Source organism: Piliocolobus tephrosceles, chromosome 16 (assembly GCF_002776525.5).
Source record: "Piliocolobus tephrosceles isolate RC106 chromosome 16, ASM277652v3, whole genome shotgun sequence".
Lineage (NCBI taxonomy): Eukaryota > Metazoa > Chordata > Mammalia > Primates > Cercopithecidae > Piliocolobus > Piliocolobus tephrosceles.
Genome location: NC_045449.1, coordinates 50,713,644 through 50,739,760, shown reverse-complemented (window position 1 = coordinate 50,739,760; position 26,117 = coordinate 50,713,644). Strand labels below are relative to the sequence as shown.

General features: G+C 53.7%; 2 protein-coding genes across 2 annotated transcripts in view; both read left to right on the top strand.

Annotated features, from left to right (window-relative positions):
• ZNF385C (zinc finger protein 385C) overlaps positions 1-26,117 on the top strand; it is a 42,171-nt gene that overhangs the window by 10,131 nt on the left and 5,923 nt on the right. The window contains exons 3-4 of the mRNA XM_023204102.2: positions 20,323-20,471; positions 24,123-24,233. Of these exons, the coding sequence (XP_023059870.1) occupies positions 20,323-20,471; positions 24,123-24,233 (260 nt within the window). The remainder of the gene's footprint in view (positions 1-20,322; positions 20,472-24,122; positions 24,234-26,117) is intronic.
• C16H17orf113 (chromosome 16 C17orf113 homolog) lies at positions 9,032-19,976 on the top strand. Its single transcript, XM_023204101.3, has 3 exons — positions 9,032-9,070; positions 14,683-15,414; positions 17,053-19,976. The coding sequence occupies exons 2-3, from the start codon at positions 14,872-14,874 to the stop codon at positions 18,535-18,537; spliced, it is 2,028 nt and encodes a 675-aa protein (XP_023059869.1). The 5' UTR covers positions 9,032-9,070; positions 14,683-14,871; the 3' UTR covers positions 18,538-19,976.

Genomic DNA, 26,117 nt, shown 5'->3' with positions numbered 1-26,117 from the left:
ACACATGCAGATGAGTTTGTTCCAAAGTAATAACAGGCTTCCTAGAGGTGGATTCAGGATGCCTCAATAAGTCAGAGGAGGGTCCAGGTGCAGTGGCTCATGCCTGTAATCCCAACACTTTGGGAGCCCAAGGTGGGCAGACTGCCTGAGTTCAGGAGTTTGAGACCAACCTGGGCAACATGGCAAAACCTCATCTCCTAAAAAAAACAAAATATTAGCCTGCTGTGATGGTGGGTACCTGTAGTCCCTGCTATTCAGGAGGCTGAGGCACAAGAATTGCTTGAGCCTAGGAGGTGGAGATTGCAGTAAGCTGAGATCGCACCATTGCACTCCAGCCTGGGCAACAGAGGGAGACCCTGTCTCAAAAAGAAAAGAAAGAAGTCAGAGGAGGGGGAGGTAAACTGACACAGGAAGTGACATTGATGGTGGATACTGGAGACAAAGAGAGGATCCCAGGCAGGCAAGCAGCCGGAGCAAAGGCCTGCAAGCCCATGGCCAATATGGTGAAACCCCATCTCTACTAAAAATACAAAAATTAGCCAGGCGTGGTTTTGGGGTACCTGCAGTCCCAGCTACTTGGGAGGCCGAAGCAGGAGAATCACTTGAACCTGGGAGGCAGACATTGCAGTGAGCTGAGATCATGCCACTGCACTCTAGCCTGGGTGATAGAGACTCCATCACAAAAAATAATTAAAAAAAGATGCCAGCAACTGCCCCTGAGGTGGGGGGCAGGGTGAGGGGAAGCATGTTGGGACCCTCAGCTGCCCTGGATGCCTCTTCCAGCTCTGCCCAGGTGGGCACTAGGCCGGTGTGCCCCTCTCCACAGAGCAGAGTCCTAAGGGTGGAGCTCCCGGGCGGAGGCTCCCTGGGGAAAATGCAGAGAGCCACAGCCATTCCAGGGAGGCCGAGGCTAAGTGTGGGCGGCGTTGAATGTGCTGCATTGGTCCTAGGCACTCAGTGTCCGGGGCTCCATGCCAGATTGAGACACGAGGTCTCAGGCCTGTGGTAGCCAGGAGGGGCACTTTTCCGTGGGAGCTGTCACTTTGATTAGGAGCCTGCAGGGCTGGAGGCTTCCACAGTGACAGGCAGTCACAGGCAGTAAGGCAGGGACCCTCTTCTGCTCACATCCCCCGAGGCCATCTGTGGGAGGGAGCCTGGGGGGTGGTTCTCCCCTCTCTGAGCCTCCTCGCCAAGGTCTCAGTCAGAGGCCTCCTTCTTCAGCAGCATCTGGCTCCTGGAATTCTCACTCCCAGCTCTGAGTGAGCCCTGAATACCTTGGAGGGGCACAGGAGGAGGAAGCAGCAGGAACTCACACTTCGTCTCCCTCTTCCAAGCACTGCCCCAACTTACCCTGCCCACCCCCCATCTGTCTCCTACCCAAGAGGCCCTTTCATTCTTTTTTTTTTTTTTTTTTTTGAGACTGAGTCTCACTCTGTCGCCCAGGCTGGAGTGCAGTGGTGTGATCCCAGCTCATTGTAACCTCCACTTCCCAGGTTCAAGCAATTCTCCTGCCTCAGCCTCTCCAGTAGCTGGGATTACAGGCACCTGCCACCATACCCAGCTAATATTGTGTTTTTAGTAGAGATGGAGTTTCACCATATTCGCCAGGCTGGTCTCAAACTCCCAACCTCAGGTGATCCACCTGCCTTGGCCTCCCAAAGTGTTGGAATTACAGGCATGAGCCACTGTGCCTGGCCTCTTTCATTCTTCAGGAATGCATCTTGAGCCTTCTTTCACCCCCCTTGCCTCTCCTCCCAATGGAGGTGTGGCACAGGGACCTTCCCCAGAAGAAGGCTGAACTCCATGACCCTATGGACCATCACACACACACACCCCCCTAAATAACTTTAAGTGATTATCTGACATCTGCAAAGGTACAGAGGTTTGGTGTCCCCTCGCACTAACCTCTGATACAGATGTTGAGCCAGCACAGGACATCAGGGGACAGCTGAGCAAGAAACAATGACCTACCCCCAGCCCCACATGGAGGATCTGCTTAGGAGCTGAACAAAGCACTTGCACCTGCAGCATGGCATTCCCTCCTCACCCAGCCACCCTAGGCACACATGATGACATCCAGTCTCACTTTATAAACTGGGAGAGTGGGGCTCAGGGAGATTAGGTAACACCCAAGGCCACACAGTTGGGTTTGGGTCTTAGGTTTCAGACTCTATTATGTTTTGTTTTGTTTATTGAGACAACGTCTTGTTCTGTTGCTCAGGCTGGAGTGCCTGGCACAATCGTAGCTCACTGCATCCTCCACCTCCTGGGCTCAAGCAGTCCTCCCTTGGCGTTCTAAGTAGCTGGGACTACAGGCATGCACCACCATGCCTGGCTAAATTTTTTTTTATTTTTAACAATGTTTGTAGAGACAGGGTGTATTAGTCCATTTTCACGCTGCTGATAAAGACATACCAGAGACTGGACAGTTTACAAAAGAAAGGGTTTTAATGGACTCACAGTTCCACATGGTTGGGGGGCCTCACAGTCATGATGGAGGGTGAAAGGCACGTCTCACATGGTGGCAGACAAGAGAAGAATGACAGCCAAGTGAAAGGGGTTTCCCCTCATTAACCCATCAGATCTCGTGAGACTTACTCAGTACCATGAGAACGGTATGGGGGAAACTGCCCCCATTATTCAATCATCTCCCACTGGATTCCTCCCACAACATGAAGGAATTGTGGGAGCTACAATTCAAGATGAGATTTGGATGGGGACACAGCCAAACCATATCACAAGGTCTTGCTATGTTGCCCAGGCTGGTCTCAAACTCTTGGCCCCAAGCAATCCTCCCACCTCAGCCTCCCAAAGTGCTGGGATTACAGGCGTGAGCTACTGAACCCAGCCCCAGGTTTCTGACTCTAAATTCTATCTCACACTCTTATCTGATTCCCTGCTGAGGAGAACAGAATATATTAGGAGCAACTGAGCCATGTTTGAGAGTGGGGAGGAGTATGATCCAGAGGGCAGGCTGTCCCAGCAGATGATTCCACAAATGCTCGGGACCTATGGCCACTCCTGTGCCCTGTCCCTTGGTGTGCTCAACTGAAGAATGGGAAGATGCCAGCCATCTGGCTAGGGACAGGAAGAGTAGCTTCTTAAAACCAACCAGCCCCTCCCTCGTCTCTTGGTAGAAAGAACCCAGTCATCCAATTCACAGTGGGCCTGCCCCATGGCATCCATTGCAACATGACACAGGAGGGGACAGGAGGGCATTTCTGAAATGACTTAAGCTCTGGCTTGCTGAAATGGCCAGAAGAACCTTAGTCAGGGACTGCACAGTAGACAGTATGGGGGGCAGGAAAACAGAGATCGAGTCAGACTATAATGGATTTCAGGGCCAAGATGGCTGCAGCTATAACACATGTCCCTGTGCCTTCCAGCGGGAGACGGGTAGTGGTCAGAGTGGCAGGCCAAAGCTAGGCTCCCCTATTCTGCGCCCTCAGACCTCCCCTAGCTCCTGTTCGAATCGGTCCCTCCATCCCCTCTCCAAGTCTTTGACTGCAGAAGCCGCTGGCTGCATCCTGGGCCCCAGAGATCAAAGGCCTTGAGCTCAAGTCATGCCTGAGTCACTGGCTTGATGAGCTTCTCACCCCCACTCCCTGCAGATGGATTAATTTCAGTCCCATCAGGAGGCCCCGGAAGCCCTCCAGCCTGTCCCCCGTCCTTCAGTATCTCCCTGGGTTGCCGTTTCCTCCCCAGTCACGGCCTCCCACACACATACTGAGGCCTTTGGGTGCATGCTGCAAAGAAACTGTGCTCCCCCAAGGCCACTGAGAAGTTCTTCTTGCAGTCTGACCTGCCTCTGCCTCCTGTTGCTATTCTCCCTTGGTGGCAGGTGACAGAAGTGCCCCACACTCTTCCTGAATGTCATCACATCCCCCTCCCCCAGGTGTGGTCCTGACCATTGGTATCCCCCTCCCCCAGGACCACCAGGAAAAGCAAGGCTGTCTGGGTAGAGAATTAGGGGGCTTAGCTCAGATCCCTGCCCTGGAAGAAGACAAAGATTCTGTCTGTCTCTGGGTGGGTTAATTAGCTCTGGGTTTGAGTTTCCTTCCTCTCCCCACACAAACAACTCCTCCCCGCAGAGCCCCTTCCTAACAAACCTGTTTTCAAGAGCTGCTGCTGCCAACCCCTCCCAGATCTTCTTTGTGGTTCGAGTGTTGGCTGCTCCAGAGATTACAGGTTATTGTCTGGTGGAGACAGGATGCTGAGGGGGTGGGGGGCTAACATTGGAACCTGGGTTTGGAATGCAGGACTGGATCCAGCTGTGGGCTGGCTGCCTCCTTCCCGCACTCCACCCCCTCCCAGCCACCAGGTGCTCAGGTCAGTAAAGAGCCAGCTTTTAGGAAGAAGAGGGAGAGGAAGGAGTGAATGGAGGGGAGAAGGACCGGGCTGGGGGATTTGGGGTGGGCAGGGGAGGGGTGTCAGGAGTTCTAGTGGATCAGGCCGGGTGCTGTGGCTCACACCTGTAATCCTAACACTTTGGGAGGCCAAGGCAGGTGGATCATTTGAGGTCAGGAGTTCGAGATCACCCTAGCCAACATGGTGAAACCTCCTCTCTACTAAAAATACAAAAATTAGCTGGGCGTGGTGGCAGGCACCTGTAATCCCAGCTACTCTGGAGGTTGAGGCAGCAGAATCGCTTGAACCTGGGAGGCAGAGGTTACAGTGAGCCTAGATCTTGCCACTGCACTCCAGCCTGGATGACAGAGTGAAATTCTGTTTCAAAAAAAAAGAAGTTCCAGTGGATCAGATGAACTCCCTCCTCTCCTTCCTGGCATTGCCCAGGTAACAGATCCAAGGGTCCAGGTGGTAGACTAACAGTGGCAAGACACCTGGGCCGGGCGCGGTGGCTCAAGCCTGTAATCCCAGCACTTTGGGAGGCCGAGACGGGCGGATCACGAGGTCAGGAGATCGAGACCATCCTGGCTAACACGGTGAAACCCCGTCTCTACTAAAAAATATAAAAAACTAGGCCGGGCGAGGTGGCAGGCGCCTGTAGTCCCAGCCACTCGGGAGGCTGAGGCAGGAGAATGGCGTGAACCTGGGAGGCGGAGCTTGCAGTGAGCTGAGATCCGGCCACTGCACCCCAGCCTGGGCAACAGAGCGAGACTCCGTCTCAAAAAAAAAAAAAAAAAAAGACACCTGGATCCCCGTTCCCCAACCCCCACACGGCCAATGCTCTTTGATAAAGTGGCAACACCTCTCTGAAGCTCAGTTTCCTCTTCAGCAACAGCAGTTAAACATAAGGGGATGGTGAGGAGAGGATGAGTGAGGTTGGGCAGGAGAATGGCCTCCTGCAGCAAGTCCTGAGGCAAGAGGACGTCAAGAGCCATGCAGCAGGCAGAGCAGGGGCAGCAGCTCCTCCTTCCCTGGAGGTCCCTGTGGACAAAGTCAGCCCTTCCAACCCTTTGCTTCAGTGTAAGAGGCCTCAGGCAAGGGAATCCTCCAGGAGTGGGGGCTGAGGGAGGCTCCCCAATACCCTCCCCCAGTTCTTGGTCTGCACATTTGCCCCCATACTTCTCCCCTGGGGGATAAGCATGCCCTGTTCTTTCTACCTGCGGTTGGGATGGGGGAAACCAGAGAATGGGCAGCTCCTTCCTGGCAAAGAGAGAGACAGGGCCCTGGAACGACGCTGCTTTCCAGGCAGAACCAGGAGTCCCTCCCTCGCGCCCTCCCCTCCTGTCCCTCACATCCCCCCTTCCCTCTGTCACTCTGGCTGGGTTTCATTTGCTCCTCGTTCTGCGCTCCGCGGTGCCTCCAAAGGCAGAGAATGCTCTTGGGTGAGTGCTGAGGACACCTGGGCTGGGAAGTGGGGAGAGGGCTTAGGTGAGGGTGGTCCTCTCCCCTCTCCCCAGCCCAATCCTTTCCTGCTATAGTTGGCCCCCAAAAGTTGTCTGTCAGAGACACCAGTAGCCAGTTACTCTCAACCCTTTTCCCAGGTCCAGGGCTGGGCAGGGAAGCCCCCACTCTGGCCGAGAACAAAGGTGAAAGGAGGGGCCCGAATGGTGGGGAGCTGGAGGTCCACCCTGCAGGAAACAGGGGTGCTGGACATCTGGGCAGAGGCCTATTCAGGAGCCCGTGTCAAAGGTTCCGTGTATCAGACCTCACCTTTAACCGCCTCTGAGGGGCCAGGGGAGCGGGAGACGTCCAAGGGGAGTGAAGAGGGAGCTGTTACTGCAGCAGAGAAAGAGAGAGAAGCAGACAGAGGGAGATGGAAATCAGGGTGCCTCCTCCCTGAGATCTGGCCACTGCACTTGGGTCCACACCAATGCCCCCCTCCCCCTCTTTATCCATGGTCTGCCAGCTCACCTCTCCACACAGAGGGTTGCCTGGCTTTTTTTGAGGGAGACAGCCATCACCCATCAAAGGCTGTTTGGGGGAACCCTTTCCTTGGGGGCAAAGGCCTGGAGGCAGTGGGACTGGGGGCAGAGTTTCTGTTGTGACTGGGCTTTGGAGTCTTCCTCCAGCTTAGGGGAGTCTGCACATCCTGAGTGCTAGATGACCCAGAAGTGGCTCAGGGACTCTGGAGAATGTGGGGAGGAAGCCCCTGGCCACGGTGGGAGAGGGCATGCAGTATGTCTTGGCTCAACCTCTCACTCCCCACTTTGGCTCTCTCTCCCCGGACTCCCATATTCTTCGCAGAGTTTGGGTTTTATCCATGATAGAAATGGCAGTGTCATTATTTGAGATGTGTTGTGTGCAGGCATGTGCCTCTGGGAGGACCCTATCGTCTGCCCGTGACTTGGGGGTAGGGGGGTGGGAGAAAGAGTAGGAGAGATACTCTGTTTGGAGATATGCTCTTTTAAGTCCGATGCATTTAATTCTGTAAGGAGAGTGTGTGTGCACACCGGTGTCTGCATCTGCATATGGCTCTTTGTGTACATGCATCCATCTTTGTGAAGGTGTGTGCCGCTGTGTGCCCATTGCTGTCCTTGGTCTATATCTGCATTTGTAGGGGTCTGCACATTCATGTGCATCTGTCTCTCTGGGTATATGTATACACAGGTATGTCTTTGTTGCTTGTGCCCATCTGTGTATGCATGCATGCTCTTGTGTGGCCAGTGTGCCTGCCTTTGCCTCCCGGCCAGCATGGGTATCTGTGTATCTTGGCATCAGTACCACCTGCATATGTATATACATCTCATGTGTAGATGGAATACATGGTCTAACTGTGGGGGGAAGTATGTATGTATGTGCCTTGATGTCTATACCTGCCACTATCCATGGGTGATATGGGCCTCAGGTTGTGTGTCTCTGTGCTTGTGTGTGTGTATGTCTGTCTGTCTGTCTTTTCCCATTATGGCAAAATAACAGGATGTGGTTTTCCCAGATCTTGTCCCTTGGTGGCAGCCAGGGTGATGTTATTTCATAAGATTTCTGCTCTGTGCCCTGCCCTAGCCTCGGTTGGACCTTTGGGGGCAGCCTCTTCTCCTGTACTCAGTCTGGCTTGAGGCAGTTGGCTAATGAGCCATGGCTGCTCCAAGACACTTAGGTGGCTGTTCTGCAGCAAAATGCTATCCAAGAAGACCTACCCCCAACCTGACCCTTTTGGGGTACAGAATTCTAGACCTGAGGGCTGTGTGGTGCCATTAGGGGGCAGCTGTGGGGGCTGTGGCTCCCTTCATTTGAGTGTAGCCAGGAGTCAGGCGGCCACACGTGTGTGTGCATGTGACTCGCGCACCATCCCAGCAGCCCTGGGGCTGGGGTTCACAGTGAATGTCAGAGGCAGACGGTGGGTGGCACAGAGCAGTGCTGCATGGAGGATGCTGGGGCGGAGGAGTTCCCAGCAGCCACTGGTGAGGCTGGGACCTCAAATCAACATGCACCCTAGGCCTTTTGCAGAAGAGCAGTGTACCCAATTGTGAGGGGACTGGAAGGCATTTCTGGGTGACTTTGTGCTGTCTGGAAGGGAGACTGGGTCATTCTCTTGACATTCCCTTGATCCACAGCAGCAGTCCAGCCCCCTCTCTGAATGGCCTCCACACCCAGCACCTCATTTGGTCTTCAGACCCATTTCTGTCCTGCCCTAGCCTCCTCCCCGGGTTGTAATTCCCGCTTTACAGATGAGGAAACAGGCTCATAGCTAAGTGTCCAGTCCAAGGCCTCAGAGTTAAATATAACTGGAGCTCCATCCCAGGCCTCTGGACTTCACACCTCCACGTCTGGGGGTTGGGGTGCCACAACAGCACATTCCTCCTGCAGGGAACCTCCTCAATTCACCTCTCAGGGTAACGCAGACAGGGATGAGGGTCGGCTGTGTATCAGAGTTCTAGAAAAAGGTCACTCCAACCTCCCTCCCTCTTCCCCATTCTGTCAACCCCACTGCAAATAACTCACTAGGCTAAAACAATGAGCTTCCCAGTTCCAACTCCTCCGAAAGAGGCTCCCCACCAGGTGGGAAGGTCAAAATCCCCAGCATTCCCCTAGAGCCATCCAGCATCAGGCACTGCCCCCACCCACCCCAATTCTTCATAAACCTGCAGCGACCTGTCAACTTCCAGAGGAGATCTTTGCTCTGCCATCCCACGGCCTGGAGTGCTCTTCCCCTAGTAATAGTTCACTTACCCAGAATGCTGCGAACCCTAATTGACCCGCCCTGCAGACCTTCAGTTGATCGCCCGCTCCTTGGTAATCCCAAAGCACTTGCTTCTAAACTCTCAGAGCACTTTGCAGCCTCCACGGCGCTCTACCTGTCTGTCTCTTACGGCTGTGAGCCCCTCGAGGAACCCCGAATACATGCGCGGACCGAATGAACCCCGGCACCGCGCTGCTTGCGGTCTAGCCTCAGTGGCTCCTGCTGCGGCGCGTGCGGCTGCAGGGGCTGGGGGGTGGGGCCGGCGCTGGGCTGAGCGCGCTGGGCGGGAGGTGCTGCAGGTGGGCGCGGCCAGGTGAGCCCGGCCAGGTGAGCCCGGCGCCGCCCGCCCTGCCCGCGACCCCGGCCGGCGCCGTCTGCTGGCGCCTCTTCGCCCCCGTTGCCGCTAGTGGCTGCTGTCGCTCCGTGGAGCCCAAGGAGACCGCGGCCAGAGCGTCCACCGCCCAAGATGGTGGTTCCTGTGTCTCCGTGAGTGCGAGCGGACGGGGCGGGGGCGCCGGGCCGGGCTGGGCGCCCCCTCTCGGAGCGGGCGGGACGGACGGGCGGGCGGAGGCTCGGTGCCTCTGCGGGGCCCACCGAGGGCTCTGTCACCACGCGCCCCCCAGAGGAAGTTCCCCAGCCCTCCCCGTCCCAGCCCCCGGGAGGATGGGTGAGACGGGGTGCAGGGGAGCCCCTTCTCACCAGGGCTGCCAGAGCAGGGGGCGCCCGGCCGTACTCTGCTGAGAGCTGGACTCCTCTTAGTGGGGTCCCAAAGCAAGGGGTCCCCAGGAGCCCGGGGAGGAGGCTCGGGACCCACATCCTGGGGCCACATGAGTACTGTTAGAGGCTTACATGCCGAGGGGCCCTTGTCAAGTTGTTCCTGCTCCCATCCGGCTGGTCAGGGTGTGGAAAGAGGTGAGAGGAGACCCGGGTCTGCAACAAGTGTGCTCTCCTGGTCAGCCTTGGTCACAACTAGACCCATGGAGTTTTGTTTACACCTCACTCCACCCAGCCTGGTTCCTTGAGGTTGAGGTGGGGAGAATGTTAATGGAATTTGACCTGTTTAGAGCAGCTCTGTCCAATAGAACTTTCTGGGATGATGGAAATGTGCTGTCCAATGCAATAGCCACTAGCCACATTGGCTACTAAGCACTTGAAAAGTGCCTAGTGTGAGCTGAACGCTCATATTTTATTTAATTCTAAGTAATTTAACAGCTGCATTTACAACAGCTGCAGTGGCCAGTGGCTGCTGTGTTGGACAGAGCCGTTTTAGAGTCTCCATCTTCCTGGGCTCTACCTACCTGCCCTTTTGTTCTGCAGAATGGGCAGGATAGGCAGCTTCGAGGTACATGGAAAAGATCTGACAAACTTCCAGAAAGGCATCACCTTGCTCTTGCACCCCTCCGCCCCCCTTTTAAGATCCTGTGTGTAGTGGGCTAGGCAAGGTCATAGAATCACAGGTTCTTGGGAGGAAAGAATGTCAAAGGTAGCTGTTTTAATCACCCAACAGGCACCCAAGGGCCGGCTCCACTGCCCTCTCTGCCTGGGCACCTGCTCTTATTCACTGCCCAATTGTGTGGTGCACTTGCTGGGTGTCAGGCACTGTACCTGTCTCTGGGATTCAGACATAAAGAAGTTAGTTACCTTTTCTGCCCTCAGGGAACGTGCATGAGAAGGAAGGTGGAGAGAGGATGAAGCAAGAGAACTACACAGATAGAAGCAGAGATTTGTAATTTGTGGAGCATGCAATGGAGAGAACAAACAGGGAGCAATGACAAAAAAAGAAGGGGCTTCCTGGGAATCCATGGTTAAGCTAAGGCCAAAGGGGAAATGAAACAGGCCAGCTAAAGCATTGGGAGGGCAGCTGGGAACATTCTGGAAGAAGGGACAGCACGGGCAAAGGACCCGAGGGATGGGAACCTGGCACTCTGGAGGAACCCGGAGAGAAGGGTGGTGTTACTAGAAAGGAAGGGAGACACAAGGGGGCACCAGAGAGGTCAGCAACCCTGGGCATTTGGCAGACCTCAAAGGAATTCTGCCACTGGCCTTAGAGGAGTGGGTAGTTGTGGAGAGGTCTAAAGCAATATATATATATATTTTTGAGATGAAGTCTTGCTCTGTCTCCCAGGCTGGCATGATCTCGGCTCACTAAAGTGGTATATTTTTTAAAGCCCCCCCTCTGGTTAAGAGAGGTTAAGAGTAGAAACCCAGCGTGCAATCAGGAAGCAACTGCATTCGTCCAGGCAAAAGATAAAGGTGGCCTGGACAAGGCCTCCGGGCAGTGGTGTGGAGAGAAGGGACAAGTTAGAAGTGGATTTTGGAGGGAGAATCAACAGGACCTGTGGATGAAGCAGGTTCTGGATGTGGAAGAGAGCAGGGATTGAAGGGCAGGTTTCTGGCCAAGGCACCTAGGAAGAAGGATGGATTTCATTTCCTGAGACAGGGATGACTGGGAGAGGGGCATATTTGCTTTTGTTTTTGTTTTTAGGGACAGGGTCTTGCTGTGTCACCCAGGATGGCTAGAGTGCAGTGATGTGATCACAGCTCACTGCAGTCTCAAACTCTTGGGCTCAAGTAATCCTCCTGCCTCAGCTTCCTGAGTAGCTGGGGCTATAGGTACATGCCACCATGCCCAGCTAAGTTTTTTTCTTTCTTTCTTTCTTTTTTTTTTTTTTTTTTTTTTTGGTAAAGACAGGGTCTCCCTATGTTGCCCAGGCTGGTCTCAAACTCATGGGCTCAAGCAGTCCTCCTGCCTCAGCCTCCCAAAAATGCTAGGCTATAGGTGTGAGCCACCACATCAAGCCAAAAGTAGCATATTTGTAAGGACAGATCAAGAGTTCTGTCTAGACAGGCCAGGAAGGTAGCTGAATGGAGTGGTGTGGTGCCCAGGCTGAGGCAGGAGAATCGCTTGAACTGGGGAGGCAGAGGTTGCAGTGAGCTGAGATTGCGTCACTGCATTCCAGCCTGGGCGACAGAGCAAGACTCTGTCTCACAAAAAAAAAAAAAATGCTGGGCACGGTGGCATGTGCCTATAATCCCAGTTACTTGGGAGGCTAAGGCAAGATAATTGCTTGAACCCAGGAGTTGGAGGTTGCAATGAGCCGAGTTTGCACCACTGTACTCTAGCCTGGGTGACAAAGTGAAACTCTGTTTCAAAAAAAAGGAAAAAAAAGATCATCTAATTGACAGTCTCAGAAATGAGTTCTTTCAGGCGGCCAAAATGAATCCATTCATTCCTTTTTAATGTGTTGGCATTGTTTTCTATTTTTATTTTTAAATTTTTATTTATTTATCTTTTGGAGATGGGGTATTGCTGTGTTGCCCAGGCTAGCCTTGAACTCCTGAGCTCAAGTGATCCACCTGCCTTGGCCTCCCATATTTTTATTTTTATTTTAAAATTTTATCTATTTATTTATTTTGAGACAGCGCCTCACAGTGTTGCCCAGGCTGTAGTGCAGTGGCATGATCATAGCTCATGATAGCCTTGAACTCCTGGGCTCAAGTGATCTTCCCTCCTGAGTACCTGGGACTACAGGCATATACCACCATGCCCGGCTAATTTTTTTAAAACATTTTATTTGTAAAGACAGGGTCTCCTTATGTTGCCCAGGCTGGTCTGGAACTCCTGGGCTCAAGAGATCCTCCCACCTCGGCTTCCCAAAGTGCTGGGATTACAGGTGTGAGCCACCATGCCTGGCCCTTTCATTCTTTTAAACAACCAACTTTTACTGAGAGGTATCTGTGTGCCCAGCCCCAGACAGGGACTTAGAGATATGAAAATGAACAAACATGGTCTTGGCTTCTAGGAACTCAGTGCAGAGATATATAGAGAATCCCTGTATTCACCATATTGTGTCATGAAGACTCATGCATAGGGAGCTGTGGGGAACCAGAGGATGGCTACCAGCCCAGGTTTTAGGGATCAGCCTGGCAGAAGGGATACCTGAACTGCTCTCAGGCAATGAGTGGGAATTAGTAAGGAAAGAGGAGGGAGAGGGGATTCTAGGCTCAGAGGATGAAGACAGGGACAAAGTAACAGCTTGGTGTCCACTGGGAATGCAAGCCTTCAGAATTGATTGGGCAGACAGGATTGGCGGGAGGCTCTATTAACAGAAGTATTCAGAGGCTGGGGAGGGCCTTGCTGGCTTGTGTGTAGACTTAGACAGTGGGATATCGGTAAAGAGGTGGAAGCCAGGGAGTGACACAGTTGGATCTATGTGTGAGCTTGCTGTCTCTGACTGTTGGGTGAGGGATGAGTCTGGGGGAAATGACCATGCAGAGACCGAGGCAGCTGCAATGATCCAGGTGATACCGTGAGGGCCTGAACTGGACCAAGGGTAGGCAGCTGAAGGGAGAGAGATGGTACAGACCAGGGTCTCAGTACAGCCTTTGGGGTCAGGAGGACATGGGTTCTGATTCAGCCTCAGCTACTTACTGCTTATGAAACCTGAAGCAAGCCAGTTAAACTCATTGACCTCAGTTTTCTCCTCTCCAAAAGGATAATGTCTCAGCCATGGAGAGTCGTCTGGGTCTGCCCTTGGATCATTGTAAAGCACTTAGCACAGGGCCTCAATTCACATCCCAGAAATGGTAGTTACAGTTAAGCATGAAGAGGAGGACACAGGTTGGAGAAATAATTAAAAGGTAGAGTTAAGGCCGGGCGCGGTGGCTGACGCCTGTAATCCCAGCAAGATCACGCCACTGCACTCCAGCCTGGGTGACAGAGCGAGACTCTGTCTCCAAAAAAAAAAAAAAAAAGGTAGACTTGGCAGGTTTTGGTCAATGGCTGGACATGGCTTTTCAATCCTGAACTGCTCGTCCTGGCCTTGTGCCTGGGGAGGTGGCAGAGTGAGGGAGGTAGAGGCAGCCGGCTAGCTGCCTTCAGTCTGGGGCCCCAGGTCTGGGCTACCTGTCCCAGACCCACAGTACCAGTGGGTGTGGGTGTGAGTTTGTGTGCACCTGTGTGTGTAAGGAGGGGAGCTTTAGAGAAAGCACATCTTCCTGTGGCTTGGAAAGAATCAGCTTTGCGCCGATTTCTCTCTCTTTTTTTTTTTTTTTTTTGAGACCGAGTTTTGCTTTTGTTGTCCAGGCTGGAGTGCAATGGCGTGATCTCGGCTCACTGCAACCTCTGCCTTCTGGGTTCAAGCGATTCTCCTGCCTCAGCCTCCCAAGTAGCTGGGATTACAGGCATGCGCCACCATGCCAGCTAATTTTGTATTTTTAGGAGAGATGGGGTTTCTCCATGTTGGTCAGGCTGGTCTCGAACTCCTGACCTCAGGTGACCTGCCTGCCTCGGCCTCCCAAAGTGCTGGGATTACAGATATGAACCACCGCACCCGGCCATCCTTTTTTTTTTTTGAGACAGGGTCTAGCTCTGTCACCCAGTCTGGAGTGCAGTGGCGCCATCACGGTTCACTGCAACCTCTGCCTCCCAGGCTCAAGCAATCCTGCCTTAACCTCCCCAGTAGCTGGGCCTATAGGCATGCACCACCATGCCTGGCTAATTTTTTTTTTTTTTTTTTTTAGAGATGGGGTTTTGCCATGTTGCCCAGGCTGGTCTTGAACTCCTGGGCTCAAGTGAGCCACCTCCCAAAGTGCTGGGATTACAGGAGTGAGCCACCATGCCTGGCCTGATTTCCTTCTGATGAAGTAGATGACTGTGGGCTGAAGGGCACAGTCATCTTTTGGGCTAGGAGGTGAGAGTTCTGAGTTTTAGTCCTGTTTCACTATGAATTCCTCATGGGCCCTGAGAACCACTATCTGTCTCCAGACTGAGCTTCCCCCTTATAAAATGCAGTTGCCTAGGTGCTGCCAGTCTTTCCATTTCTGAGATGCTTCAGCAGTCAAAGTGAATCAGTGCTTTGTCCTGGGTGGAAAGAGACCCTGGGAGAGGGCTGGGGTCCCCATACCTCCCCGCTTTGGATAACACTCTAGGGCCCTTTGCATGACTCCATCCACTGCCCAGAGCCCCTGCCCCAGTGAGCCCCTCCACCCCTCAGCTGGGAGGACTCTGTGGGCAGCATGAAGCCTACCACGCCACCCTAAACCGCCCCTACCATGACAGACCCCTAACACCTCTCCCTTGTCTGTTTCATCTCCAGTCTCCCACCCACGGAGCAGGAATAAACTCTTCAGGCTTAGATGGATGGGCCCTGTTAGCCTGGCGGGCTGCCCCCATCCTGCATCCCCATCAACTCCTCTTGTCAAGGGAGGTGCCTCTGTGTGGGGGGGAGGCAGGGGGGCAAGAGCATTCAGGTGGGGGTTGGGAGTTCCTTGCTCAGAGAGCAAGAATGGTGCCCCCAGGGAAGAAACCAGCGGGAGAGGCTTCCAACTCCAACAAGAAGTGTAAGCGTTACTTCAACGAGCACTGGAAAGAGGAGTTTACCTGGCTGGACTTTGACTATGAGCGGAAGCTGATGTTCTGCCTCGAGTGCCGCCAGGCCCTGGTACGGAACAAGCATGGCAAAGCCGAAAACGCCTTCACTGTGGGCACTGACAACTTCCAGCGCCACGCCCTGCTGCGCCACGTGACCTCAGGAGCCCACCGCCAGGCTCTGGCTGTCAACCAGGGCCAGCCCCCTTTTGAGGGCCAGGCTGAGGGTGGAGGGGCCTGCCCAGGCCTGGCTATGACCCCCGCCTCCAGGGGCGTCAAGGTGGAGGTAGACCCAGCCAAAGTAGCTGTGCTGACTACCGTGTACTGCATGGCAAAGGAGGATGTGCCCGACGACCGCTGCTCTGCCCTGCTCGAGCTGCAGAGGTTCAACCTGTGCCAGGCACTGCTGGGCACAGAGCATGGCGATTACTACAGTCCCAGGAGGGTGAGGGACATGCAGGTGGGTGACAGCCAGAAGTATGGGGGAAGGGCTTGGGAAGGGAGGACACTGAGCCACCTGGGAACAGCCCTAGCATGCCAGGCCCTTGGGGAGCAGCTAGGGCATTTCATTCATGTCTTCTCCTTTCAGAACCTTCCCTGAGGGCCTACTATGTGCCTGGTGCTGGGCTAGCTGCAGGGATACAACAGTGAAGAGGCCAGAGCAGGCCTTGTCTTTAGCGGGACAGGGGCACTCTTCTCACTAGCTAAATCAGACGTTGCAAACTGGTGGTCTGGAGGCTTGATTGACCCACAGATGTATTTATTTATTTTTTTTTCTGAGGAGTCTCGCTCTGTCGCCCAGGCTGGAGAGCAGTGGTGTGATCTCAGCTCACTGCAACCTCCGCCTTCCTGGCTCAGGTGATTCTCCTGCCTCAGCCTCCCTATTAGCTAGGATTACAGGCGCGTGCCTCCACACCCAGCTAATTTTTGTATTTTTAGTAGAGACAGGGTATAACCATGTTGGCCAGGCCAGTTTTGAACTCCTGACCTCAGGTGATCTGCCCACCTCAGCCTCCCAAAGTGATGGTATTATAGGTGTGAGCAACCGTGCCTGGCCTCTGTTTTGTTTTTTTTTTTAAACATAGAGATGGGGTCACACTATGTTGCCCAGGCTGGTCTTGAACTCCTGGCCTCAGGCAATCCTCCTGCCTTGGACCCTCAAAGTGCTGGAATGGAAATGGAAATGACTTCTGACTTAGTTTTCTTTTTGGGCTGTTTTCCGTGCCGAGCCTGTTTAATTAGTGTTCATAGTGTTTTTGGAAAACTCGAATTTGTTTCAACTTTAAAAAAACTCAGGAGATTACATATAAAAATCTTTATTTGTGACTATATTGAAAAGCAAGGTCTCCATGCTCTCACAGCAGGATGTGCTGGAGTTGGAGAGCAGGGCATTCCCTCTGGCTTATCCCTGGCCTTCTGTAAGCTCAGTATCACTCACTTGGCCCCTGGAGACATGCAAATTGCAGCTCTGTCCTAGGTACTAACTGTGTGAGTCCTGTGGGCTGGGTTGGAGGTGGGGGAGTTGGTTCTCATCCTACAGAGATGACAAATAGAGAAACAGCATACAGCTGGGACCCAGGGTAACTGGGAGTTGGGAGTGAGTGTGCCTATCAGTTAATCGCTGAGCTGAACAGTGGAGGGAGACCCCCAGGAATAGGGCAGACTAGGATGATGCTATAGAAAAGCATAGTGAAAAAACTAGCTTTCCTAGAGCTCTTTATGGTTCATAAAGTGCTTTCACTGCAACAAAAGTTGACATTTATAATTTACAACAATGCTTTGAGAAGATTTGGGGCTGGTATTAGCTGACAGCAGGTATAAGAGCTGAGAAAACTAGACCAGGTGTGGTGGGAAGCCAGGGTGGGAGGACTCTTCTTAGAGAGGCCAGAAGCTGTAGAGGTGAGAAAACTGAGGCTTGGAGAAGTGAAGTGACTGGCCAAAGGTAGCACAGCCAATAAGTGGCAAAGCCAGGATTAGTCCCTAAGTCTGTGTGGACCTCAAGGCCTGGGCTCTTGCCACCACCCCGCACTGCCTGCCTCCGCCTCTCAGGACAAGCCTAACTCAGTCCTCCCTCCCTTTCTCTTCCTGGCTGTCCCAGGTGGCCATTGCCAGTGTCTTGCACACAGAGGCCTGCCAGCGCCTGAAGGCATCCCCATATGTGGGGCTGGTGTTGGACGAGACCAGAGACTGGCCGGAGTCACACAGCCTGGCCCTGTTTGCCACTTCGGTGTCCCCCTGTGATGGCCAGCCTGCCACCACCTTCCTGGGCAGTGTGGAGCTACAGGAGGGCGAGGCCACTGCTGGCCAGCTCTTGGACATCCTGCAGGCCTTCGGCGTATCTGCACCCAAGCTGGCCTGGCTCAGCTCAAGCCTCCCCAGTGAGCGCCTGGGGAGTGTGGGCCCACAGCTCCGGGCCACTTGCCCACTGCTGGCAGAGCTGCACTGCCTCCCTGGCCGCACAGATCCTGAGCCCCCTGCCTACTTGGGTCAATATGAGAGCATATTGGATGCCCTATTCCGCCTCCATGGTGGTCCTAGTTCCCACTTGGTCCCTGAGCTCCGGGCAGCACTGGACCTTGCAGCTATTGACTTGGCAGGGCCTCGGCCAGTGCCCTGGGCCTCCCTGCTGCCTGTCGTGGAAGCAGTAGCAGAGGCCTGGCCTGGCCTGGTGCCCACCCTGGAGGCTGCAGCCCTTGCCTCACCTGTGGCGGGGTCACTGGCCCTGGCCCTGCGCCAATTCACCTTCGTGGCCTTCACCCACCTGCTGCTGGATGCCCTGCCCTCTGTGCAGAAGCTCTCCCTTGTCCTGCAGGCAGAAGAGCCGGACATGGCCTTGCTACAGCCCCTGGTGATGGCGGCTGCGGCCTCCCTCCAAGCTCAGCGCGGATCAGGTGGGGCCCGCCTCCAGGGCTTCCTGCAGGAACTGGCATCCACGGACCCTGATACCAGCAGCGGGCGCTGCACCTACCGCGGCGTGGAGCTGCTCGGTTACTCAGAGGCTGCGGTCCGGGGCTTGGAGTGGCTCCGAGGGTCCTTCCTGGACTCCATGCGGAAGGGCCTACAGGACTCCTACCCCGGGCCATCGCTGGACGCCGTGGCCGCCTTCGCGGCGATCTTCGACCCCCGCCGCTACCCTCAGGCGCCGGAGGAGCTGGGCGCTCATGGCGAGGGGGCGCTGCGGGTGCTGCTGCGCGGCTTTGCGCCTGCCGTGGTGCGCCAGCGGGCGCTAGGCGACTTCGCGCTGTTTAAGCGCGTGGTGTTCAGCCTTGGGCGGCTCGGCCCGCGGGCCCTGTGCACTCAGCTGGCGTGCGCGCACTCGGAGCTGCACGAGCTCTTCCCCGACTTCGCTGCCCTAGCCGCCTTGGCTTTGGCGCTACCCGCGGGCGCTGGCCTGCTGGACAAGGTCGGCCGCAGCCGGGAGCTGCGGTGGTGGGGGCAGAGCGGGGCCGGGGAAGGCCGGGGGGGCCACGTAGTGAAGATCGCAGTGGATGGGCCCCCGCTGCACGAGTTTGACTTTGGGTTGGCTGTGGAAATCTTAGAGAGTAGGTGGGGAGAAGGCTTCCTGGGGTCGCAGCTCACCTGAGGGTGGCCTCCTACTCTCAGCCCAGCCAGCCTGGGGCCCTTACGGCCAACCTAGACTTGACCATGCTGCACTCAAGATGATCTGCTGACTGTGGCCTCCCAGGGGCCTGAGGCCACCCACCCACCCTTCTGGAGCTTCCCACCAACCCCACCCTGTAGGCTGTGGAGGAAGGGACTGGCTCAAGAGGGGCCTGGGCGGGTGGGCAGAGATGCTAGGATCTGGGGCACCCTAAATCATTCCTGGCCTTTACACAGTTAGATGAGGAGTAGCTCACCCTTTTTCCTTCTGGACTCGGCCAAGTTTGGGCACCCCCCCAAAATGGGAGTTCTTGGTTTGGGGGAGGAAGACTAGGTCTTGGGAATTGAGTGGCTAAGGGAACAGACACTGGTCCTTGGCTGTTTCTTTCTTTTTCTTCTTTTGAGATGGAGTCTTGCTCTGTCGTCCAGACTGGAGTGCAGTGGCACAATCTCGGCTCACTGCAACCTCTGCCTCCCGGGTTCAAGCAATTCTCCTGCCTCAGCCTCCGAAGTAGCTGGGATTACAGGCGCCCGCCACCACGCCCGGCTAATTTTTATATTTTTAGTAGAGATGGGGTTTCACCATGTTGGCCAGGCTGGTCTCGAACTCCTGACCTCAAGTGATCCACCTGCCTCGGCCTCCCAAAATGCTGGGATTACAGGCGTGAGCCACCGCGCCCTGCCCTTGGCTGTTTCTTAGTCCCACTCCTGGCAGTGTCTGTTCTCTTCAGCTATGACTGGGGAGTAGATGACTGTACTTGTTTCTGACGCACAGCACAGTGTCCTCTCTGTACACAAGCTGGTGGCTCAAGGGCCAATGGTTCCAGGGAGACAGTGTTTCCCTTCCTCCCCTCCTCGCCAATGGGCTGCCTCAGGCCTTTTCTGTGTATAACTGTGTATATAGACATACAACCTACAAATGTGAAATAAACCTATGCTATCTTTCATAGTGTTACCACACAAACATCTAAAAGGACTACTTTTGGTTTTGCAATTTTGGACAGGGTCCAAAAATGCCCCAGATGGGCTGGATTTATTTATTTTTTCTAATATTTTATTCCTCAAAGTCCAGTCGCTCTCCAAGTTCCTACCCCTCCCCTGCCCTTGCCTCAGACCTTTAGACCAAAGACTGCAAATCCACAGTGCTGTACCTGCTGCCTCCGAGGACTGGCCTCAAGGCCCAACCCAGGGACGCTGGCTTATTTGCCTCCTGGGGGAAGCAGTTTAGACCTCACCAGAGCTGGGGAACACATCCCTTCAGAGCCCACGGGTTTCCCATTGCCTCCTGTCAGCCCTGGCTGTGAGAGCCCGGGGATCTGGAGGGAGGGAGGATAGTTAGAGTGAGAGGGGCGAGAGCGGGCCTTTTCCCGATACCCCTGGGTTTGAGTTTAATTTGCAATAAAATGGAATCCCAGCACATCATGCAGTCTCCATGGTGGTGTGTGACAGGGGCCTGCCCAGACCCCTCTGTCCCTCTCTTGGCTGGGCTGCCCTGGGGTTCAGTATGCTGCCTCAGTAGGGGCGGGAGGGTCATCCCTCTGGGCTGGGAGCCTCCAACTGTGGACTCCCTGCCTCTGCTTCCCCAGCTGTGGGAAGGAAGGGCACAGGGAAGGGGGCTATAATCACCCTGGGTGTGGCTGGTGCCACTCTGTGAAGAGAGATACAGGTTTCTGCCCAGCTCCACACCCAGGGAGCCCATCCGCCTCTTGTTCTGGCTACAGAGGTAGGAGAGAGCCCATTTCAGACCGTGCCCTTCTTCCTCCTGCAGCAGGCCCGGCCTCCAGCGCCCCCAGCCCCCTGCTGGCCTCCCTGCCCCTGCCCACCCGGCCTCTGCAGCCCCCGCTGGACTTCAAGCACTTGCTCGCCTTCCACTTCAATGGCGCTGCCCCGCTCAGTCTCTTCCCCAACTTCAGCACGGTATGGGCTGGGCTGGCGGGCGGGGGCATGCACCCAAGCTTGTGGGTGGGCATGGAAGTTGGGCTCAGGGGCCAGCTCTCAGCAGCTGGGTCTAACCAGGAGCTTGTTCTCTAACCTTCCTCAGAGGGGATAGGTGCTCCCCAAATAGGGACCCCTATTTGGGACCCTAGGAGAGGGCCCCGCTCTCTCTTAGGCTGGGGAACAAGATAGTGTCAGCCCTCTCCCCACCCCCACCATCATAGCTGCTGGGCCTGCAAGAGCCTGTAGCCCGTGCATTCCACTTGAGCTTCTGTGTAGGCGCTCCTGTGGATGACGTGTATGTGTGTGTGTGTGTGTGTGTGTGTGTGTGTGTGTGTGTGTGTGTAACTGACCTGTGCCTTTCTGTTGTAGTTTCTATAGGTCTTTCTATGTTATATGTGGATGTGAGTTTGTGTGTTGGTGTTCAGCGTGTGTTTGTAAACAACTCGTTTTGCGTGGGTAATTTTATGTAATTAAGGTATTTGCCTGTGCAGTCTGAGGGTTTGTTGTGTCCTTGTGTCTTTTAAGTGTGTGTTTGGTGTGTATCTGCCCTCTAAGCATATGTTTTTGTGTGGTTTGGGTGATTGTGAGTTTACCTGTGGTTATGTGCCCTTTGTGTGCATGAGTGTGAATTGTTCTGCTTGTCTGAGCATTTGTAACTGCCTGAAGCTTTTGTGCTGTGTATGTGTCCTGGTCTGTACATTTCCTTGTACGTGTGTGTGCATAACAAGTGTAGTATGAATTTTAATTCACTATATGAAGGATCAGCAACCATCTACGTTTTTTTAAATTTGGAAAAATCAAATGAAATCATGGGTGTGGCATGCCCCATCCTGAGCAGATGGTGGCAAACTCCACCTTAGTCACACTTAGGAATCCCTTCCCTCCCACCCTCCAGAGTTAGACAGAGGTCCTAAGGAGTCTGAGGCATTTGGTGGGTGGTCCTCTGGTCTCACGTCCCTGCTGTCGCTTGCTGACAGGCTCACTGTTGAAAGGCATGGTTCCAATTGCAGGGGGCCCTTGCAGGCCATTCTCCTCTGAGGTCCTGTCCCCTGAGCCCCTTGCTGGCACTGGGTGCTGTGAGAATTTGAACCTCTTTCTGTTCTCAGGGAAGTTTCTGCACCCATGTGCTTCTCTCTAAGCTCTGTTTTCTTTTCTTGGGAAGGTTTGGAAAGTTCCTTTTTTATTTTATTTTATTTTTATATAAGCAGAGATGAGGTCTCACTATATTACCCAGGCTGGTCTCAAACTCCTGAGCTCAAGGGATCCTCCCACCTCAGCCTCCCAAAGTGTTGAGATTACAGGTGTGAGCCACCGTGCCCAGCCTGGAAGGTTCTTGACAAGTTCAGACAACTGCATTTGGCCCAACCTTCTGAGAAAAGGGAACATCAAGCCTTAATTCTATAGAAGAAAAAAATGATTTAAAATAAGGAAAAGAAGCCAGGTATGGTGGCTCACGCCTGTAATCCCAGCACTTAGGGAGACTGAGGTGGGCTGATCACCTGAGGTCAGGAGTTTGAGACTAAAGCCTGGCCAACAGAGATGGCAAAACCCCATCTCTACTAAAAATACAAAAATTAGCCAAGCATGGTAGCAGGTGCCGGTAATCCCAGCTACTCGGGAGGCTGAGGCAGGAAAATCGCCTGAACCCGGGGGTGGAGGTTGCAGTGAGCCGAGATCGTGCCATTGCACTCCAGCTGGGGTGACAAGAGTGTCTCCATCTCAGGAAAAAAAAAAAAAAAAAAGAGATAGTGAAACCCCACCTGTACTAAAAATACAAAACTTAGCTGAGCATGGTGGCGGGCACCTGTAATCTCAGCTACTTGGGAGGTTGAGGCAGGAGAATCGCTTGAACTCAGGAGGCGGAGGTTGCAAGATCTTGGCTCCGCCATTGCACTCCAGCCTGGGCGACAAGAAGGAGACTCCATCTCAGAAAACAAAAACAAAAAAAAAAACAAAAAACAACAACAAAAAAAGTACTAAGGAAAAGAAAAAAAATCCAAATTAATATTCCAAAGAAACAATCCTACTCCTTAGGGAAACTTAGGCCTCCACTTGCTGCTCCCTGCCCTCCACTGGCCCCCCACCTCCCCTGGCTGTGGCTCTCACTCTCTCAAGAGAGGTCGTCATGGCTGGGCACGGTGGCTCACACCTGTAATTCCAGCACATCGGGAGGCCAAGGCAGGCGGATCACTTTGAGGGTAGGAGTTCGAGACCAGCCTGGCCAACATGGTGGAACCCCGTCTCTACTAAAAATACAAAAATTAGCCAGACGTAGTGGTGGGTGCCTGTAATCCCAGCTACTCAGGAGCCTGAGGCAGGAGAATCACTTGAACTAGAGAGGTGGAAGTTGCAGTGAGCTGAGATCATGCCACTGCACTCCAGCCTGGTCGACAGAGCAGTACTCCATCTTAGGGGGAAAAAAAAAAGAGGTCGTCAGTAGCCTCAGGCTCTGTGACAGTGGCAGAGCTGATGAGATAGGACTTATCTTCCCCCAGCCCACAGGTCCAGGCATGAAGCCTGGGTGATGGGAGAGGGAATTCCAGCAGAGGGTTCTTTGTCTTTTCCCTGCCTCTCCTTGTTTACAACTCTCTGTCCCAATAGTTGTGATTATTGCAAAGGAGAAAAAAAAAATGACCTAAGGGGCACCAAGAGATGCCAAGACGATCACTAGAACGTGATTCTATGTCCCAGTATCATGCAGGGCACTCTGGCTATTCCCCTGCTTCCAAGCAGAAGCCCAGGCTGACAGATAAAGACAGCCAGGGAAGAGGCTGTTTCTTTTTCTTTTCTTTTCTTTTCTTTTTCTTTTCTCTTTTCTTTTCCTTTCTTTTCTTTTCCCTCCCCTCCCCTCCCCTTCCCTTCCTTTCTTTTTTTTTTTTTTTAAGGCAGAGTCTCACTCTGTTACCCAGGCTGGAGTGCAGTGGCGCAGTCTCAGCTCACTGTAACCTCTGCCTCTCTGGTTCAAGCCTCCTGCCTCAGCCTCCTGAGTAGCTGAGACTACAGCCACGCGCCACCACGCCCGGCTAATTTTTGTATTTTTAGTAGAGAAGAGGTTTCACTTGGCCAGGCTGGTCTCGAACTCCTGACCTCAGGTGATCCACCCATCTTGGCCTCCCAAAGTGCTGGGATTACAGTCGTGAGCCACCACACCCAGCCAGCTGTTTCTTTTTCTTTTTTTCTTTCTTCCTTTCTTTTTTTTGAGACAAAGTTTTGCTCTTGTTGCCCAGGCTGGAGGTGCTCTCGGCTCACCGCAACCTCCATCTCCCCGGTTCAAGCGATTCTCCTGCCTCAGCCTCCCAAGTAGCTGGGATTACAGGCACACGCCATCACACCTGGCTAATTTTGTATTTTTTTTTTAGTGGAGACAGGGTTTCTCCATGTTGGTCAGGCTGGTCTTGAACTCCCAACCTGAGGTGATCTGCCTGCCTCGGACTCTCAAAGTGCTGGGATTACAGGCATGAGCCACCACAGCTGGCCCAGGTGTTTCTTTTTCCAACATCCACAGGATGGAAAAGTTCTTCCTAGAAGCTGACGACGGCCCTCTTCAGTCATCTTTAGTTTTGTGCTGCCCCCAATCCCTGCTTCCCAAGCCAGCCCCAGAGTTATTATGCCCTCCCACTCCCTTCACAGATGGACCCGGTCCAGAAAGCTGTCATCAGCCACACGTTTGGGGTCCCCTCCCCTCTGAAGAAGAAGCTCTTCATTTCCTGTAACATCTGTCACCTAAGGTTCAACTCAGCGGTGAGACAAAGTAGTGAAAGCAGGTCTGGGGAGGGAGCTGGGCAGGGAGAGGGCTGGAGGCTGGGCTTTCAGGGTCCTTCTGGGAGGAATACCACTGGCAAAGGGGCTGTGGTCTGTATTTTCAATCCCTGGCTGCAGAAGAGGCACTCTTGGTCCTTTAACCATCGCACCCTCTCCTCTCCCTAGATTCTTCTGCCCCTTCCATTTCTGCCCAGCTATAGCCCAGTGGGATTCCATTTCCTTCCCCCCAGGCCTCTCTCCTGTGTTCTGGATCCTTCTGCAAGAGAGCAGACTGCCCTTCCTCCACTCCGGGTCCCAGGGGACCATCTCATCAGCTCCTGATCTGAGTTTACAGAATGTGATCATGCCCGTCACCTTAAATAATAGTTCTCACGATACGTCTGTGAGAGGGGTAGAGGCAGGATTTTTGTGGTTTTTTTTGTTTGTTTTGTTTTTGTTTTTGTTTTTTTTAAGACAAGGTCTCACTCTGTCACCCAGGCAGGAGTGCAGTGGCGTAATCTTGACTCACTGTAACCTCCACCTCCAGGGTTCAAGTGATTCTTGTGCCTCGGCTTCCCTAGTAGCTGGGATTACAGGGATGTGCTACCACGCCTGGCTAATTTTTTTTTGTATTTTTGGCAGAGACAGGGTTTCACCATGTTGCCCAGGCTGGTCTCGAACTCCTAGGCTCAAGTGATCCACCCACCTCGACCTCCCAAAATGCTGGGATTACAGGTGTGAACCACTGCGCCTGGCCTAGAGACGCTATTATAATCCCCGATTTTCAGATGAGGAAAGTGAGCCTTAGAGAGGTTAAATGACTTGCCTAAGACCACACAGCTGGTTAGTAGCAAAGCTGGGATATGAACCCAGGCCTGGCTGACCCCAAGGTCTATGACTCTACTACAGCCTACCCCTTTCTCCTACATCCTATCCCTAGGTAGAGGAGGAACCTCATTCTGGCCTCACAGGGAAGGTCTACCTCTTGTCAGGCAATCTGGGGTTTCAGTTGGATGTCAGCAGAACTGCTGTGGTGTCGCATCCAGGGAAGGGCTGTGGGAGCCTGTGTTTCGAGGAGGTGGGCCAGGGAGCAGCAAGTGAGGACCCTTGGAGGGAGGACACTGACAGACCAGATTTGGGGATTCCCTTCAGGCCTTCTGGTTCCATGAGTCCTGCAAGAGATGGAGGAGAGGCTGGGCATGGTGGCTCACGCCTGTAATCCCAGCACTTTGGGAGGCCGAGGTGGGTGGATCACTTGAGGTCAGGAGTTAGAGACCAGCCTGGCCAACATGGTGAAACCCATCTCTACTAAAATAAAGAAGAAAAAAAAATCAGCCAGTTGTGGTGGCAGGCGCCTATAATCCCAGCTACTTGGGAAGCTGAGGCAGGAGAATCACTTGAACCCAGGAGGCGGAGGTTGCAGTGAGCTGAGATTGCTCCCACAGCACTCCAGCCTGGGTGACAAAGTGAGATTCTGTCTCAAAAAAAAAAAGATGGGAGGAGAGAATTTGTTCTGAGGGAGGAACCATGGCTTCTTGCTGGCAAATAGCAAATAGCAAATGCTCAGTAATGACTTGTTGAACAAGTGAACCAAGAGATGAATGTTCTGGGGTACATATGCCCCAAAGTGTGGGGATTGCTCTGCTTTCTCCATTTGTGCTTTGATGCACTTGATAACTAACATTCATTGAGCACCTACTCTATGGACTCGGCCCTTGTAATTCATGTTCCCATGTAATTCTGACAACCCCATGAGGTTTTTTTTTTTTTTTTTTTTTTTTTGAGACAGAGTCTCACTCTTCACCCAGGCTGGAGTGCAGTGGCTTGATCTCGGCTCACACCATTCTCCTGCCTCAGCCTTTCACACCATTTTTGGGTTCACAC